Consider the following 17,341-nt stretch of genomic DNA (forward strand, 5'->3'; position numbering starts at 1 on the left):
TTTTTTCCTGAGAAAACTTGTTAATGAGGCACCTTCTTTAAACATTTTTGTGAAATTTGTTACTCTTTACCCTTCATATTTGAAAGTAGCTGATACATGACTGGAGTTTGCTCAAATACCGAGGCAGTGCATAAGGTCTTTCTAAGGTTTACAGCTGCTAAGTCTATAGGCATTTGGGGGTGTTTTGGCATTTTTTAATGCAGACATTTCAAATCATCCTTGTCCTTTAAAGTTGCAAGTTCTCAGAGGCCATCTCGTATGGTTTAAAAAAGAGAAAACTGGAGTTAAACAATGAATGGATGGAATACTAGTTAGCAATAAAAAACAATAAACAATTAACAGAAGTATAATGTGGAGGGATCTCAAGGATATCATGCTCAGTAAAATAAGTCAATTTCACATTTACTGTATTATCTTTCTTTTTCATGTTCTTGAAATAACAAAAATTAAAGAAATGGAAATAGTTTAGTGGCTGCCAGGCAGGAAGGAGGAAGGAGTCTGGGGCTCTGAAAGGGTAATATGCCACAAATGTGTTTATTTTACAAATTTACACATGTAATAAAACTGTATAGGAAGGAACACACCCATAAACACAAATGAGTCCATGTAAAACTGGTCCAAACTTCCCAAAGTGGGTCAGTTATGTCCGCATCAATTTCATGATTGTGATGTTGTATATCCTACTGTGTTTTTTATTAAGATTTATTTATTTATGCATCTAGAACTGGGGTACAAAGCAGAGGTGCTGGGTAGGGATGAGAGGATTCACCAGAGACAGAATGGGGAGCAGAACAGGTGAATCGACTGAAATACACTGCTGAGGAGAGCAGCAGGCAGGTCAGGAGAGGTCTGCTGAGCTATGTTGGTCACCTCCCTGACCAGGGATCAAACTCATCCTGTGGTGGCTGAGGACAGCTTCACAGTAATGCTATGAAACTCCTGTGCCACCACGGAGGGCGCTCTTCTGTAATTTTAAAAGACATTCCCATTAAGGAAAACTGCGTTACTTCTAATAACTGCATGGGAATCTATACTTATCAAACAAGTTAGGAAAAAAGAAAAAAATTGCTCTTTTTAATCAATAAATATTTTTCTATTCTTATTGATTAAATAGAGCAATTTTTTTTTCTGGGGTAGTAATTGAATTTCCACTCCATTTTGCACCTCTCATGCCTTGAAAACTTCCAATTTAACAAGAGCATATTTACTTGTGAAAAGTCCTTAAGACAATAATTCAGGCATATTTTATTTCAAGGAAGAAAAAGGACTCAAATCCAGGTTTGAGAATAATCAGTGCATAATCTTCTCTGTTGACGGAGCATGGAAAAACCTACTAGAGCTTTTGATTTACAAATAGAAAATTCTGAATTAGCCAGGCTACATCTACATTAGCAAAAGCTTCAATGCCTTTGAGTTTCTATTATACAAATCTTTTCAATTCTTCCATACAACCCTTTCTAAAAGCAAGAGATATAATTTTAAAACAGAACTAACAATTCAGCTAATTGGTCCCACTTCTGTCTATGTCACTCATCCGCTCAGAAATTATAAACCAGTTAATATTCATTTCCTTATTAGGAGAATGGGATGAAATTTCTGCTCCATCCACCTTACTGGGCTGTGCAGAACACATACAAGACTAGGAAGTATTACATAAACTTTCACCTTATAGATGACTTTGTTACAGAAACAGTGAGAAGACCCCTAAGGACCTAATTCCTTAATTCCTGTCAAGGATTCTAATGTCCCTGCTGCTTTTTAGTTCACTATTGAGCTTATAAGTACATGTCAGCACCATTACCATCCTTGACTTGACTTTCAGAGAAATCCAACACCTTTCTTGGGTGGCAGTCCATGGTTTGACAGTATTCCAGCAAGATAATTTAACCAAGCTTAGTTCTATAACTATAACTACAAAGGTCCTTCATTTGATGAAAACTTTCACTGAGCCAGGCAATTTTCTGTATCTTGCAAGTTCATCCTTCAAAACACATTTGATATTCCAACCGTCCTAGGAAATTCTTAGGAGCAAGACACACACTATCCTCTTTTAGATAACTGTCTTAGAAAAGTAGGCAGGCTGTGCAAAACATAATGTAACATCGTAGGGGATTTTTACACATGTAACTTCCCATTATATGAAAACACTAAGAATACTTTTTTTTATATTTTTCATAATATAACAGTTTATTTTTATATCATTTTGTACATTTTTTTGAAGGTGCAATTTTTTTTATTACAAAGTTTATTTTTACATCATTTTGCACATTTTTTTTTTCCATCTCGATTGTAATCCCCGCAGGTTTCCCATCACCAAATCACCCCTGTGCCACCACCATAGTCCTGTGCATTTCCCTCCCTTCCCCCACCCCCCCGTTCTTGATCCCATTCCCCACTCCACCCCCACAAAATGTCTCTGGTATATGGTTGTTCATTATTTTTGTTATTTTCTCGCCTGGTCCATTATACTCCTGCTATGAGTGACACCATCTGGTATTTTTCTTTCTCTTTCTGGCTTATCTCACTAAGCATGATCTTTTCCAGCTCCATCCAAGTTGCTGCAAAAGACATGTTTCTCTTTTTTTGGTTGCTAAGTAATATTCCATTGTATATATATACCACATCTTTCTAATCCAGTCATCTACTTTTGGGCATTTGGGCTGCTTCCATGTTTTTCCAATTGTAAATAAAGCAGCAATAAACATGGGGGTACAAGTATCTTTTTCAATCAGTGTTTTTGTGTCTTTTGGGTAGATACCTAGGAGTGGGATTGCTGGGTCGTAGGGAAGCTCCATGTTTAGCAGTTTGAGGAACCTCCAAACAGTTTTCCATAGTGGTTGTACTAGTTTGCATTCCCACCAGCAATGCAGGAGAGTTCCTTTTTCTCCACATCCTCGCCAACATTTGTTGTTGCTAGTTGTTTGAAGATGGAAAACACTAAGAATACTTTTTTTTTGGTAGCATTTTTTTTTTTTAAGATTTATTTGTTCATACAGAACTGTGGTACAGGCCAGAGGCTCAGGGGTGACGAGAGGCTTCACCAGAGACAGAGTGGTGAGCAGAACAGGCAGATCTACGAAGTACACTGCTGAGGGGAGCAGCGGGCGGGTCAGGAGAGATCTGCCACACCATATGGTCACCTTTGGGGCAGGCGGGAATCGAACTTATGTGGAAATGGCTTTAGCTTCTCAGTGCTGTGCTTTAACCCGCTGCACCACCAGGGAGGGCCTTTTTGTAGCATTTTAATAGATTTCACAAGGAGCATAGATTTTCTGTTTTGTGATATTCATCTTATATTAGAATTGTTCTAATGTAGATGTAGCCTGGCTAATTCAGAATTTTCTTTTTGTAAATCAAAAACTCTAGTAGATTTTTCCATGCTCTGTCAAATGTAAAAGGCAGGTAAGGAATTAAGATGTCATGTCAAAATACCACGTTGTTATTTTACAAAGAAACACAGCTGCTCTTTTCTTCTTAAGAACTAACCTTTTATTTATGAAACATGGGTTTCCTCTCAACCAAAGATAACATTAGTAAGGAAAGTGGGATACATTTTGTTATCAACTCCAACTTTCCTTGGCCCTATAACTTTCTGTACCTACTCACTTAGGGAAGGACATATTCTCATATCTATATTTATTTGTGTGATCTAGTTGAACAAATGAGGCATAAATGAATATAGCAAAAGCTTGAGAATTGTTTGTGTCACTGGGCTGGCTTTTCTGCATCTCTTTCATCACTTAAGGATCATGGTCAGGGCAGCATGACAAGCAACATATGGGGTAGAAATGACCCCACTTAAGCTTCTGTGGCCAAGTCCACACAGGAGCAGACTTTGTACAAATCCATGTATATTTGAGCAAGTCTAAAACCAAGATCTCAGAGCAACCTGGATAACTCCAACCTGGGTCCTGTGAACTCCCAAACATCTGAGCCATAATCATCAGCAGACAAATAATATGGCAAATAAATAATATAGCAAATCTGTACTCCTGCCCCAAAATCAATATTGACTATAATATGATTTTACTGTTAAAATAATTTCCTATTACTCATTTCAATATCTTCATTGTTATTTTTACTTGTTTCTCAAGTCTCATTCACGCAATCATTCGGGTCATTACAACTCTTAATAGATCAGAAAAGGTTGCTCTTTAAGAGACTGAGAGACAGAGAAGGGTAAATGTAGACACTGGGATATAATGTTCCCCAATTTCATCAATTTGAGAAGATAAAGTTAAAAGTAAATGACATACAAAGTGTAACCTAGGGAAGTTTGTTCTTGGTGACCTGAGGCAGACCAAGACCCTGCTGTTTCCAAGAACCATGAAAAACTTCTTGGGAGGTTAGTGTGACATATGGTGGCTTCGGGAGCACTTTTAACAGTAAAAGCCAGTACTAAAGAATAAAGTAATTTTTTTTTTAAAGATTTATTTATTTGTACAGAACTGGGGTACAGGCCAGAGATGCGGAGGGTGTGAGGCTTCACCAGAGACAGAGCGGGGAGCAGAACAGGCAGATCGACGAAGCACACTGCTGAGGGGAGCAGCGGGCGGGCCAGGAGAGGTCTGCCACGCCATGTGGTCACCTCCGGGGCGGGTGGGGATCGAACTCATGCGGAAGTGGCTTCAGCCTCTTAGTGCAATGCTTCAACCCGCTGCGCCACCAGGGAAGGCCCAGAATAAAGTAATTTTTAAAGTACTTACTTTGAGTGGCAATATTACATTAATGAACTTATAAATGTTCTTTTTAAACCATTTTGAAAGAAGACAATTTATGTAAAATAATACTTACATACTTAGAATACCAAAATAATAACCTAAGCACAAAATTACCTTCAGTATATTTTCACATATTTAAGTCATATACTTAGCCCTATCTGTCTCATACCGAGCTTAGAGTATTACTTGAAAAAAAAAAAAAAAAAAACAAAAAACAAACAGGCTCTTTTTCTTAGATGGTATCATTATTTTTGTTTCATAAAATTGCTCGTAATTTTCCCAGTGGTACATTTTATGGTTGGTAAATTTGAAATTGCAGACATCTTCAATGAACTCTTCATCATAGAGTTTAAAATTTTTAATTGAAGAAATACTTTCTGTAGTTACCAAATGCCTTTTAGGCACAAAAAACTTTTCCTAAGTGGAGGAAACTAACAATTCTATTCCCCAGGTCCCAAATTTTGCTTGGTTGAAAATACTTTAGATTATATTGTAAAAGTATAAAAATTTCAATGAAAATAATTCATAGGTCTTTTCATTTTGCCTTTCATTTTGTCAGAGTAATTACATTCAACAAATATTTTTATAATATAAAAAATTATCAAAAGTGGCTCCATGATTCTTTTTAATGTTTTACCAGATACAGGCTGCAAAACCATACTTTTTAATTTGCATTCAGTTTCACTAATACACATAAATTTAGACAACTGAAAATGAAAGCTTCATCAAATAATTCAAAGAATTTCAAATTAAATCTAATAATACTTAGTGCTATCTGCTTAATTTTTTTCCTTACTTATCCAGTGACATATTTCTATTTTTCCCTGACTTTAAGTGTTGTTTACAATAGGTTTTACCCACATAAATGAAGTTTTTGGGTTCTCTGTTCATCAACTACTTTGATTAAATGTTTTCAATCAAAATGAAAAGAAAATATGAAACCCATGTAGGGTACACTAATTACTTTTGGACACTTCCACTGTTTATAAAGTATTAATTTAATGTTTTCAAGTTATGATGTATTTATGGGGATTGAGTTCCATTATAGGTTGAAGAGAGCTGTAGCCATGTAAAAATTTTAAATAAAACATTTTTTCAGTAAAATTTAACAACATGGCCAAGTAACTTTTATTCAATGAATTCAAGAATAGTCCATTATTATGAAATCTGTCAATAGGGTTTGTCGAAAAGTAAAAGTCACAAAGTTACTGAAAACAACTCATAGCACCTAGGAATAAATAGTCTTCAAATAAACCAATGTAATTAAATGAGAAAAGCAAAAAAGTAGAAGAAAATAATTAAACTAGCAAGTACAAATTGAAATTACTAGGGATAAAATAAACAAGCAAAGTACAAGAGCTTTATTGGGAAATCTCTAAAAAGATATAAATGATAGAAAAACATAGCCAATTTCTGGATATGCTATATAACAAATTCTGCTTATTGATGAATTTTCAACATCATAAATATTTTATTTTTCCTATAGATTACGGAGCTGAATATAACATCACAATTTTCTCAGCTAGTTAATCTGATTCATAAGCTCATATGACATGCCTATTCTGTATGGTTGGCCAAGAGAAAAACTAGTGAAATAAGACCCATAACAGATCATAAAACTCTTATAATGAAAACTTTGATACTAATATATAATGAAAAAATATATGAATGCAATAGGATAGAAAGTCAAAAAACAGAAAGTATAGTAAACCTGACATTCTGAAACAGCCTACATAAAATAATGCATATGTCAGGAAGATAGAATAAATTTTAATCACTACATTATACTCTACAGATGAAATTATAGAACTTACTAATGAAGGAAAAATTTTAAAAACAAAATGAAAAATAGAACACATACAATGTATTTAAAAATAATTTCAAGGTAGAACACACCTAAGTATAACATAAAACACAGAAATCATAAAAGGAAAATTGATGAATTTGTTGATATAAAAATTTCCCAACCAAAATTGGGAAAATATATATAATTCGCATAACCAATATTCATTTTCTCACTAAGAGCTCATATACATATCAAAATGAGAATGCCAACAATCCAATTAATAAAGGGCAATGAATAGGGACAAATAGTGCCCAGAAAAGGAAGTTCAAATAGACCTTAAATATATTAATGCTTAGTCACTTATAGTAAAAAAAAAAGGACATTAAAAATTATAAGTCACTTCTTATCTACTAGTTCAAATGAAGTAATAAAAAAATGAATATACTAAAATGGTCTACGCAATTAGCTATTACTACAGCTTTGAAATATTTACATAACTTTTGGTTCTTTGAACCAAAACTACATTATATGATATGAAGCACTGTACAGACAGACAAATAATTACTGATGATTATTAATTCCCTGTCCTAAAACTTGAAACTACACACGTGCTGGAAGAGAATAGCAAGCTCATTTTTAGATGACTGAAAGGTAGCGTAATCCAAGATACAATGTAAAAACTCCATTCTTTTCTACCACTCCTAGAATCAAAATACAAAAAATAGATTCAGGCGTTAAGGTTAAAAGTGTGCTCAGTTTTATCTTTACATTATTTCTCCACTAAAGGAAAAGCCAGAACACCACATTTGAGGACAGTCTATTTCTTGTCTAACTGGACATTTGACATACATTTTGATAACATTGGGACTTCTTTTGTGCATCCTTTTTTTTTTTCCTAGTAAATCAAATAAAACACGGAAAGACTGATAGGTATTATGGGCTTGGTTTCCTTGAGTTCAATAACGAGAATCAGAAACTCATTTGGACTGACAAGTACAATAAGGAAGTCTGTCCTAAAGATTTAATAGAGCAGAAGAACAACTGAAGAAAAAAAAAATAAGAGCTTTAGATTCGATTTGAGAGTTGGAGAGACAGGTATCCTTATTTCTTCCTTTAAGTTCATTACAGAGAAAAAGTAAATGATTTCTGTTAAAAGATGACAACAGAACCTAACACTGGAGAATGTATTTCCCCCAGTAAAAGCAAGCTCAAGATAAGTAAAATAATTTCCTCTGTAAAACACTAACATGGTAAAAATCCAAAATGACATCACTATAAAAGCTGTAAGAATTAGGTACTTTCATAGAGAGATTAGCTTGACAATAATAAAATAATAATAAAAAGATCACAAGAAAGTTCTAAAGACAGTCAATTCTAAGTTCCAAAATCTCAAAGAAAATGGATTTATTTTTTAAAAAATGGATGAAGATTTTCTTTGATGAGCAAAACTGCTTTGCACAGTAAATGCATTTAGTAGTTCCAGATATAAGTCTTAAATACCAATTTAAAAATATTCTTTAAATGACACGTACTTAAAGCATAATATATCAAAAGAGAAACAGCTTATGAACTAGTAATGACTGAAAACTTTAAAGCAGAAATCCTTTTTATGCAAAAGTTAGAAACTTGAAATGATACCACAGATTGTCCCAGTGTTTATATGACTATAAAAAACATACAGTGTGAGATAGTAGAAAAATCACAGGCTAGTGTGATAATGTAGAGTAATTCTGAGCTTTCGTTTTGCAGTCGTAACAAAAAGGCAAGCTGGCTTTCCTTGGCTGGGCTGCTGGTGGTGTGAGGAAGAGATAAAGCATGGTCCATAGTGGGTATATAGACATGCCCACCCTGCCATGAGAGCCCAGATGATCTGAGTTTAATAAGAGAAATTAGCACTTGAATCATGTGAAAAGGAAGAACTGGAAACCAGTTTAGAACTATGTTTCAAAACTAAATTTAATCACATCATACTGAATAGAAGAAAGACCAGTCACCACTGAAGACTTCAGGTCTTCCAGGAATTCGAAATTCTTTTACCCAAAGAAACACTGATCAAACACTTGGTTCCAAGCTTAAGACTAAGCAAGCGGGAAGCAAAAATTTATAAGGACAGTCAGGGCTTCAAGGAGCTGATCACTGAGTGCAGAAAGATGGAAGTATATAAAGTACATGGAGAGCTGATCAGATGGCCAGCCAAGGTAACTCAGGAGCCAAGAGATGTCATCTGACTCTACTTGGAGCCTCACTGAAAGCACATCCTAGAGGGTGGATGGATGACAGGATTTAGGGTGTGTGAGTCTGCAACCTGGGAGGCTGTGGTTGGAAAAGATTGCTGAGTCATCTTAGAACTAGATGAATCTAAGGACTTTGGACAACCTCCAAGAAATAGCCAGGGACAGCTTCAATGGTGAGGGGTCTGTGGTTAAATGATCGCATTTTTTTAAAAGATTTATTTATTTATGCATACAGAACTGGGGTACAGGTCAGAGGTGGTGAGAAGAGACAGAGTGGGGAGCAGAACTGGCAGACTGATGAAGTATACTGCTGAGGGGAAAAGCATGGTCAGGTCAGGTCTCCCTGTCATGTGGGTCACCTCTGGGGCAAGGGACTGAACTCGCACTGAAGTGGCTGCAGCTAACTTGCAGTGCTGTGCCCCCAGCTTGTTAAGCCACCAGGGAGGGCCTGATCACATTGCTTTTAATCAAAGCCACTTTGTTGATAACATCACCTGAAGACAGAGCAAATGGGATAAGTTGCATTCATGCGGAGAAGAAACAGGCTCCAAACTAAAGCAGGAGCAATGAAGAAGGAGACGAGGAGCCAAATGAGGGCATTTCTCAAGTAAAATCTCCATGACTTAACCAATTAATTGTGTGGGTAGGCAAGGCAGACTCAGATTTCTAGAATGGAGAAATGGGTGGGAGGTAATGCCAATAATGGGGCCAGAAAACACAGAAAAACAAATAGGTTTCACAGGCTAGAAAAGATTATTAGTTCATTTGGGGACATATGAATTTTGAAGGGTTTAAGGGAGATAACAGTCACATTAACATCTACAAAGGAAAGCAAAATATATCTTCCAAGCAAGTTATAAACCAAGCACTATATTTGACTATTCAAAGTTACTGAGAAAGCTATTCATTTGCTCCAATTGCTAAATATGAACTATGCTGTAGGTAAAGTTAAAGTCTCATCTTTTTGCTTTGTAGGCTTTGTTAAACCAAAATGCATTTTAAAAGTTAGTATTTAGACTATGTCAGCAAATGTGTATTGCCAGGGTGAACCTACTATCTCTGCAGTACTTGCAATTCTGTACCTTTGGCTGATGGCATTCCTCCAATCGACTTCACAGGGACTGGATTTTAGCACACCCTCAACTCTTTTTCTTCTCCACAGGCATAATTCTATAGTACCATATGGGGTGAGCAGTCCAGGAGGACAACAACACTCAGCTGTGTGGTCAGAAATCAATCTTCTCCTTTCCTAAGAGAAGTTAGTTCCCTGAGCAAAGCAGACATGTGTAAGGAAGTGAACAATCCATGCATTCCACTGCTTTCTATGGGAACTTGCCCAAGTGTTAAAGCAATATTAGATGAGTAGAAAGAAGAAACTTCATAGGTTTCAAATTTGACATTTCCCCTGTGAAATTGGGGAAGGCCAAGAGTTCATTAGCCCGGGCACAGAAAGCACTGTATTTGTCTTTTCAATACCTGGGTCTTTTACTTCCAAGAGCTTCTTCCATGTCTCTTCTGGAGGGGAGGAAGAGGGAGAAGGACCAGAACAGGGGTGGAAAGAGCACAAGGGACTGTGAGGATGGTGCAGCGGTGTACTGGTGGTGGGAATTTCATGGGAAACCATACATTGTACAAAAAATGAAGGGTGATATAATGAATATATCTTGAAAAAAGATATTCCATGTTTCTACCTCCTACATATTTATCTACTTCCAGCTTTATCATGGTAATTTGTACATACATTTATCTCCCTCTGAGAGAAGGACAAAACCTGATCTATCACGAAGAGCCTAGTATATACAGTCATATATTCATGTATTGCCAGAGTTGATTAAATATTGTTCAATAAATGATTGAATGGTTGAGAGAATGAATGAATGAATATTTTTCAGAGAGACTGGCTCCCTCCCATAAGTACTTTGGATCCAGGATAACCCCCAAACTGGTAACTTGGGGCCTTCGGCCTACTTCTCCTGCCAGAAGGGGACACGTACTGTGATCTTTGGTCTAAAGGTAATTATCAAATGCCAGAGCCTAGAAAAAATATATTGTGGGCAAACTTCAATGTCAGTTGTACATTTTCCTCTCTATATTGATATCAAAACAAAATTATCTGATACTTTTAAGACTATACAATATTTTTTTACTTATATGTGTATCTAGCTCATCAAAAATTGCATTTCCGGAAGAGACCTAAATCCAATTCTTGTACATCGAACATTTAGTTAATTGCAGGGAAGTTATGGGAACCCCTGTGTTAAAGTACAGTAAATAATTCAACTACAAAGTTAAAAGGATGCAAATAAAGGATTCACTCTTCCCCAGCCCTTTGTCTCTATAGTTCAGTAAAACTGCAATAAAGTTTAAATAAAGAACATTATTCAGTTTGACACAGGCAACAGACCTCAGTGTGAGAATGCACAGTGGAGAGTTTTAAAATCTGAAACATGGCTAGAGGCAGGAGAAAGAGGGGAAAACAGTGTTTCTAAACAGCCCACGTAGTTGGCCCAGAAACAGGCCTGGTTAGGAGAGTTAATTAATAATAAGGTGTAATCTTCCCAGTCACCTTAGAGTGCCAGGACCTGGCTTGGCATGGTGCTTTGCAGATGCCACATTCTTGCACTAATTCCCCATGCAGCATAGACTGAGACACCTGTCCAGAGACCAACAGAATCCACAGACAACCCTCATCTGGAAAGAGAGGCCACCCTGTCAAGAGATTGGGATTTGTGCACTGAAAATATTCCATTATCTCCCACGTAAACTCTACATCACAGAATAAAGAATATAACAGCACAGCTGACTAGAAACCCCCTGGGCTAAGGTTCACTTAGATGCCCTCACCAACGAGAAGGAATGCCCTCCTTCCAGTGAGTTAGACCTTATGTTGCAGAGACGTATGTGGATATGTAGCAGAGTTTACACGTACTTAGAGATATAGACCTACTTCAAGCACACCAGGCTCCGCCTGAAAGCACAGAAAGGGAAACACAACTGTAGATATTTTTAAGAGATTTATTCATTCATTTATGCATACAGACCTGGGGTACAGGCAGAGATGCATGGGTGGTGAGAGGATTCACCAGAGACAGAGTGGAGAGCAGAATAGGCTGGTCAACAAAATACACTGCTGAGGGGAGCAGTGGGCGGGTCAGGAGAGGTCTGCCACACTTATGTGGATCACCTCTGGGGCTGGAGATGGAACTAGCACTGAAGTGGCTGTGGCTCACTTGCAGGGCTGCATCCTTACAGTAAGTTGCACCACCAGGGAGGACCACAACTGTAGATTTTTAAGTGGGTCCTCAAAATTCCCAGCTTCTGTGTACACACCCCATTAAATTCCTTCCCCTTGGACACCGATGGAATAAATTATTTTAGAAGGCATTTTATAGATGTGATTATGATCCATAAGAAGTTGACTTCGAGTGCATGAAAAGGAAGATTATATTGGATGGGCTGACTATGTTAGGCGGGTTCTTAAAAGAAAGACATACCTGGCCCTCCCTGGTGGCGCAGCGGGTTAAAGCACTGCACTAAGAAGCTTAAGCCACTTCCACATGAGTTTGATTCCCGCCTGCCCCGGAGGAGATCCACATGGCGTGGCAGACCTCTCCTGACCCGCACGCTGCTCCCCTCAGCAGTGTACTTCGTCCATCTACCTGTTCTGCTCCCCACTCTGTCTCTGGTGAATCCTCTCACCCTCCGCATCTCTGGCCTGTACCCCAGTTCTGTATGAATAAATAAATAAATTAAAAAAAAAAGAAAGAAAGATATACCTGCTAGTCTTAAGAAACTGTTAAATTGTAAGACAACCTAGTGGAAAAGGCTGCACAGTAAGAACCCAAGGGCACCCTCTATGGTTGACAGCAAGACTACAGAGACCTAGAACAAAAAACGACAAGGAAAAAAAATCCTGCCAGAAGTCCATGGCCAGGAGCCTCAGCTGAGACCAAAGCCCCAAATGAAACCTCGCCTGTAATCTTAAGAAAGCCTGAACACAGGACTCAGCCTGTACATCTGGCCCATACAAAATGTTCATGGTATTTTCCTGTGGCAGTTCCCTAGGTAAGAAAACTAATACAGGGTCTATCTTCCCAAGCATAAAGATTAAGAGTAAAAGCTAAAATGAGAATTAAAAATTTCATTTCAGCTAAAATGAAAATTAAAAGTAATCTTTATAAACTTGTATTAGTAGGGAGAGGGTAGGCTAGATTTTTCCCTGAATGTTTTCATGTCGTGAATGTTTATAGACAGGCCCATAGGAAAGGAACCCATATGACATTCTTCATTATTGGCTAAATGTGTCTGATGATATTCACCCGAGGAATGATATACGAAGATCTCATCACCCCACCCTTTTCTCCCCTCATCTTACAGCATAGGATATATAATGACTCTGTGCTCTAAGCTCCTTATGTTAAGAGATCTATGTACTTTCATGAAATCATAAACATGAAAAAAAACTGAGCATAGCCTCTGTAAAGGAAGTAATTCAGATTTTAACAAATTTCCTTGGACCATTTTGGCTAAGAGGCTAATAGCAGTGCATAAATTATTTGCAAGTATGAGTAGTGTCTAAAGCATCTTTATTCTGATTACTCTGGTTGTCAGTTTCCTTGCTAGAGTCCACTGGATTATTCCTTTGAAGTTTAAATCTTGTTTCAATAACTACAAAGGGGAAGAAATTTTCTGTTAAAATTTTAACATGGGATATGTAGGTTAATGCACCATTGTGTTTGAAACTCACACGTCTCTGAAAGTTTTATATCTCCCAAAATGTGCTTTTCTTGAATGGCAGCCTGTGGCAAGTATTTGCACTGAAATTTTTTTTAATAGTTTAAAAATATGTACTTATGTGTTCTCTTACTATACTTTCAGTTTATCCACATTAATATTCATGAACTTAAAGCAAAAGTCTACCCAAAAGATTTTTAAAAATACTATGTAAAAAAAGAGCTATAAGAAACTTGTGATGCTAGGTGTGTGTGTTTGTGTGTGTGTGTGTGTGTGTGTGTGTTTGTGTTTTAGTGTTTCATGTGAGGTGTGACTACATGTAATAAGTCAAAAATATTCACTTGAATTACTTTTCCCCCACAAGGTTGTTAGTTTTTCATTACATTTCAATTAAACACAAAACATGAAAACATATTTCTAGAATATATATAAGTAATCTTTGATAGAAAGATTTATACTTTCCAATCGTTTTTTTAAAAATTATACTATATATGAGAAAAAACAGTTGCAATTATCCACAATGGTCTTCCATTTCTGATAAAAGCTCATTTCTGTAATAATAAATGGGGGGAAATCCTAGCATGTAAAACAATGAAGTATCACCAGGTAATATAAAAACATATTATTAACTTCTTTTATGTCATCCTACAATAATTTCAACTGATAAATAAGGTTATCTTGTAGGTTTTTTACCATAATCTATATTTTCCTGGGAGAAATTTAAGCTTTATTTTTTCCATTATAATATTAAATCTATAAGGCACTAATAACACTGCCTAGTAGTTAAATTAACATTGTGGTTGGCCACATTGTTTACTCTTATTTCTTCATCAGAATTGTCCAAAATAAAATAAGAAAAACTTTGATGATATAATATACTTAACAAATTAAGGTGGAAATAAATGTACCAAGTAAAAGTACTGCATTTGAATATAATTTTATTAATATTCTCATATCATTTTCATTTGGGTGGGTGGAAATTTTACAAATGTAAAACTCTGAAACCAATTTATATGGGGCTGGAGATGGAACTAGCACTGAAGTGGCTGTGGTACGAAAAATGAATGACTATTATAAAAAGTCATGAAAAAATGACAATTACAGGAAAAGCATTTCTGGTATAGTAATTATACTTGATAATTGTATCAAGAAAGAAAAGATGGTATGATAAGGTAAAGTCAATTATCAGCAGGGAAAATGGTAGCCTCAGGACTCTAGGTAAAGCAAAATTTGTGGCTACAATTTGTTTAAAGTGTTTTTGAAGTTTCCAATTGTTCAAGTCATCCCACAAGTCAAACAAAAACCAAATGAGAAGATGTGATGATTCTCTTTCACCTAGAAGCGGTGTTAGCATAATTTTGTTAAAGTAAACCTTTATGTTTGCTCATTGCCTTGAAATCTGTTGCATTAATTTTCACACTGAGTCTATACAAATTTCCTTCTGGAAATCCTCCAGACCTGGTGGAACACAGACCAAGCCTGGCCTCCAACAGTATTAGGGCCTTTTGTTGTTGTTCTGTTCTGTTTTGTTTTTAATGCTAAATGTTGGTATGTGATGATGGTCTTTCCAAATGAGGTTCTGAAATACCTAATTTTCTATTTTATTAATATGCAGTTAAAATAGAAAAAGTGTGGTCTACCTATACACCCATCTTTCTCTGCATGCCCTCAGCTTAACATGTTATAATAAGAGAAAGAGTGTTAAGGGATCAACCCACTGAAGGTCCAGAGACCCTCTCATTAATAATTGATATCTAAATATATCACTGCGGTCATTTCTATGGCTGTGCTGGGATGATACACTAAACAGTGCACTTCATTCAATGTCAAATGACAATGAGATAAGCCACTACCATTTACCAATTACCTCATTTTCAATGGGTGCATTTGGGATCAATGCTTGAAACCTTTTGGGTTAAATATATTAAAACCGAGGAGTTTCTCACATAATTAGGCAGAAGTATCTACAATCAAGCATGGTTAAAGACAGCAGTGTGACTGTGTGTGGTGTTTAGTTAGGTGGTGGAGGTAATGGTGATGGCCGGGACTTGAAGTTTTATAACAACATCTTTTCTTGTTATTACCTAAGGAAGACAAATAAATATTAGCATCACACTTACTCATACTGCTTGACAAGTGAAATATGTTTTTTAAAAGGGACAGAGATAGCCAAAGCTGAAGATAAATAAAAGTCTAAGTGACCGAATATCCACAGTATCTACCATGATTAAATTGGATGTCAAAAATAAAAATTGAACAAAATCAAGTAAATGCTTCATTTCTCTCTCATGAAAACTTTCCCAACTATTCCTGAAGAGCAGTAGTCCAGGACTTACTTCCCTACATAATAACAGGATGTATCTAGACTACTGGAGTGGAAATAGAATTAGATGTGCCTTTCCTTATCAGCAACCAAGGAATATAGTCACAATAAAGAAATGGTATTCCAAACACTGGAAAAGCTTTAGGATAAATGAGTTTCTGCGAGTCTGTGTAACCGACAACACACAAATCAACATAAGGTAAGAAAGGTGTGGACCTATCCATAGTGAAACCAACAGCTTAGGTTGGGGTTGAGTACAGACTCCTCCTTACAGGATGCAAGCCTACTGGGAAGTTCTATGGGCTTCCATGAAGAGCTTGAGAAGCCTTGGAAGGAACAGGGATCTGACCGTGGTCCTGAAAGAGAACAACTGTTTGCAGACGATTCTGAACAGCCTTCAAGCATTCAAACAGCAGTCTATCTTTGTTTTTAACCTGTAGCTTAAGCAAGCTACACGTCCGATAACATCCGCCCTAAGAAAATATCTAAACTTTGTCTTGCGACCAGTTCCGGCTTTATTATGCCCAGGTCGTCTTTCTCCAAAATCTCTTCTCTGGTTATTAGGCTAATTTCAGAACGGAGAGGTATGCTATACTAGCTTAAGAGCAGGAACCATAATTCTGACCATCTCACGACACTCAGAATCCTAAAGAAAGCTTATACTTGCCAATCCGGGTTTTATGTTCTTTAACTCAGCTAGGAAGTCATGCCTATTGGAGAGACCTCAGGCAATGAAACTCCAAGGAGGAAAACCATTCCAAACTCTGTTTTAAGGGGGCCTTAACACTCTAGAAGGATGAGGTGGCAAGGCACCAATATGGACAATTCCCACTTTTACCTCATAAAATTATCACCAATTCCTTAAAGAGGTACCAAAACGCAGGTCCTGTAGTGAACACAGGCGCCGGTCTTCTTCAGGCTGTTTTCCAGCCCTGACAAACCTAGTAAGTCAAGGGGTCAACTACATCCATTCAATGTGATAATACTACACACCCCCGTGAGAGGTGGGAAATTTTCTTTTTGGCGAGAACAGAAAGAATTTCACTCCGCTGGTGCAGAAAGGAAGGCGGGAGCAAAAGTAATTTACGAGACAAATCATTCTCCAAAAAATGCCATGCAACTCGTCGAAGTGCAAGACTTACGTGTTCCGTCAAAACGGGTGGCGATGGTGTCCAGGAAGGTGTTCTGGGGCGCCAGTAATCCTTTCATAACCGGCATTTTTCCAGCGTGGTGTGAAATTCTCCATCAAAGTTTGTCCAGAAGGATGGCTCGACAGGAAAGTGCCAAAAAGGGAGAACGGGAGCGTGACGACGGCAGGCGAGGGGGCCTGGCGTGGCGACGGGGCCGCTCCAGGGAAGGGGGCGGACGGAAAGAGGGAGCGACTGCCAGCCGCCGCCGCTCGGGCGAGAGCAGCCCCGCGAGCGCTCTCCGAGCCCGCCCCGCACCTCCAGGCGCTGCCGGGCGCAGGCTCCCTCTCCCGCCTCCTCACCTCCACCAGCTGCCGGAACCCCCCCACCGTCTCCGGCGGGCGGCGGAGACCTCC

The 17,341-nt window shown here is 37.5% G+C and overlaps 1 protein-coding gene across 1 annotated transcript in view; it reads right to left on the reverse strand.

Annotated features, from left to right (window-relative positions):
- Positions 1-17,251, reverse strand: part of KCNH8 (potassium channel, voltage gated eag related subfamily H, member 8) — a 246,613-nt gene extending 229,362 nt beyond the window's left edge. The window contains exon 1 of the mRNA XM_004692289.2: positions 16,941-17,251. Within this exon, the coding sequence (XP_004692346.1) occupies positions 16,941-17,016 (76 nt within the window). The 5' untranslated portion in view covers positions 17,017-17,251. The remainder of the gene's footprint in view (positions 1-16,940) is intronic.
- Positions 17,252-17,341: the final 90 nt, after the last annotated feature.

The sequence above is a fragment of the Condylura cristata genome, unplaced genomic scaffold, assembly GCF_000260355.1.
Source record: "Condylura cristata isolate star-nosed mole 26May11 unplaced genomic scaffold, ConCri1.0 scaffold00033, whole genome shotgun sequence".
Classification (NCBI taxonomy): Eukaryota; Metazoa; Chordata; class Mammalia; order Eulipotyphla; family Talpidae; genus Condylura; species Condylura cristata.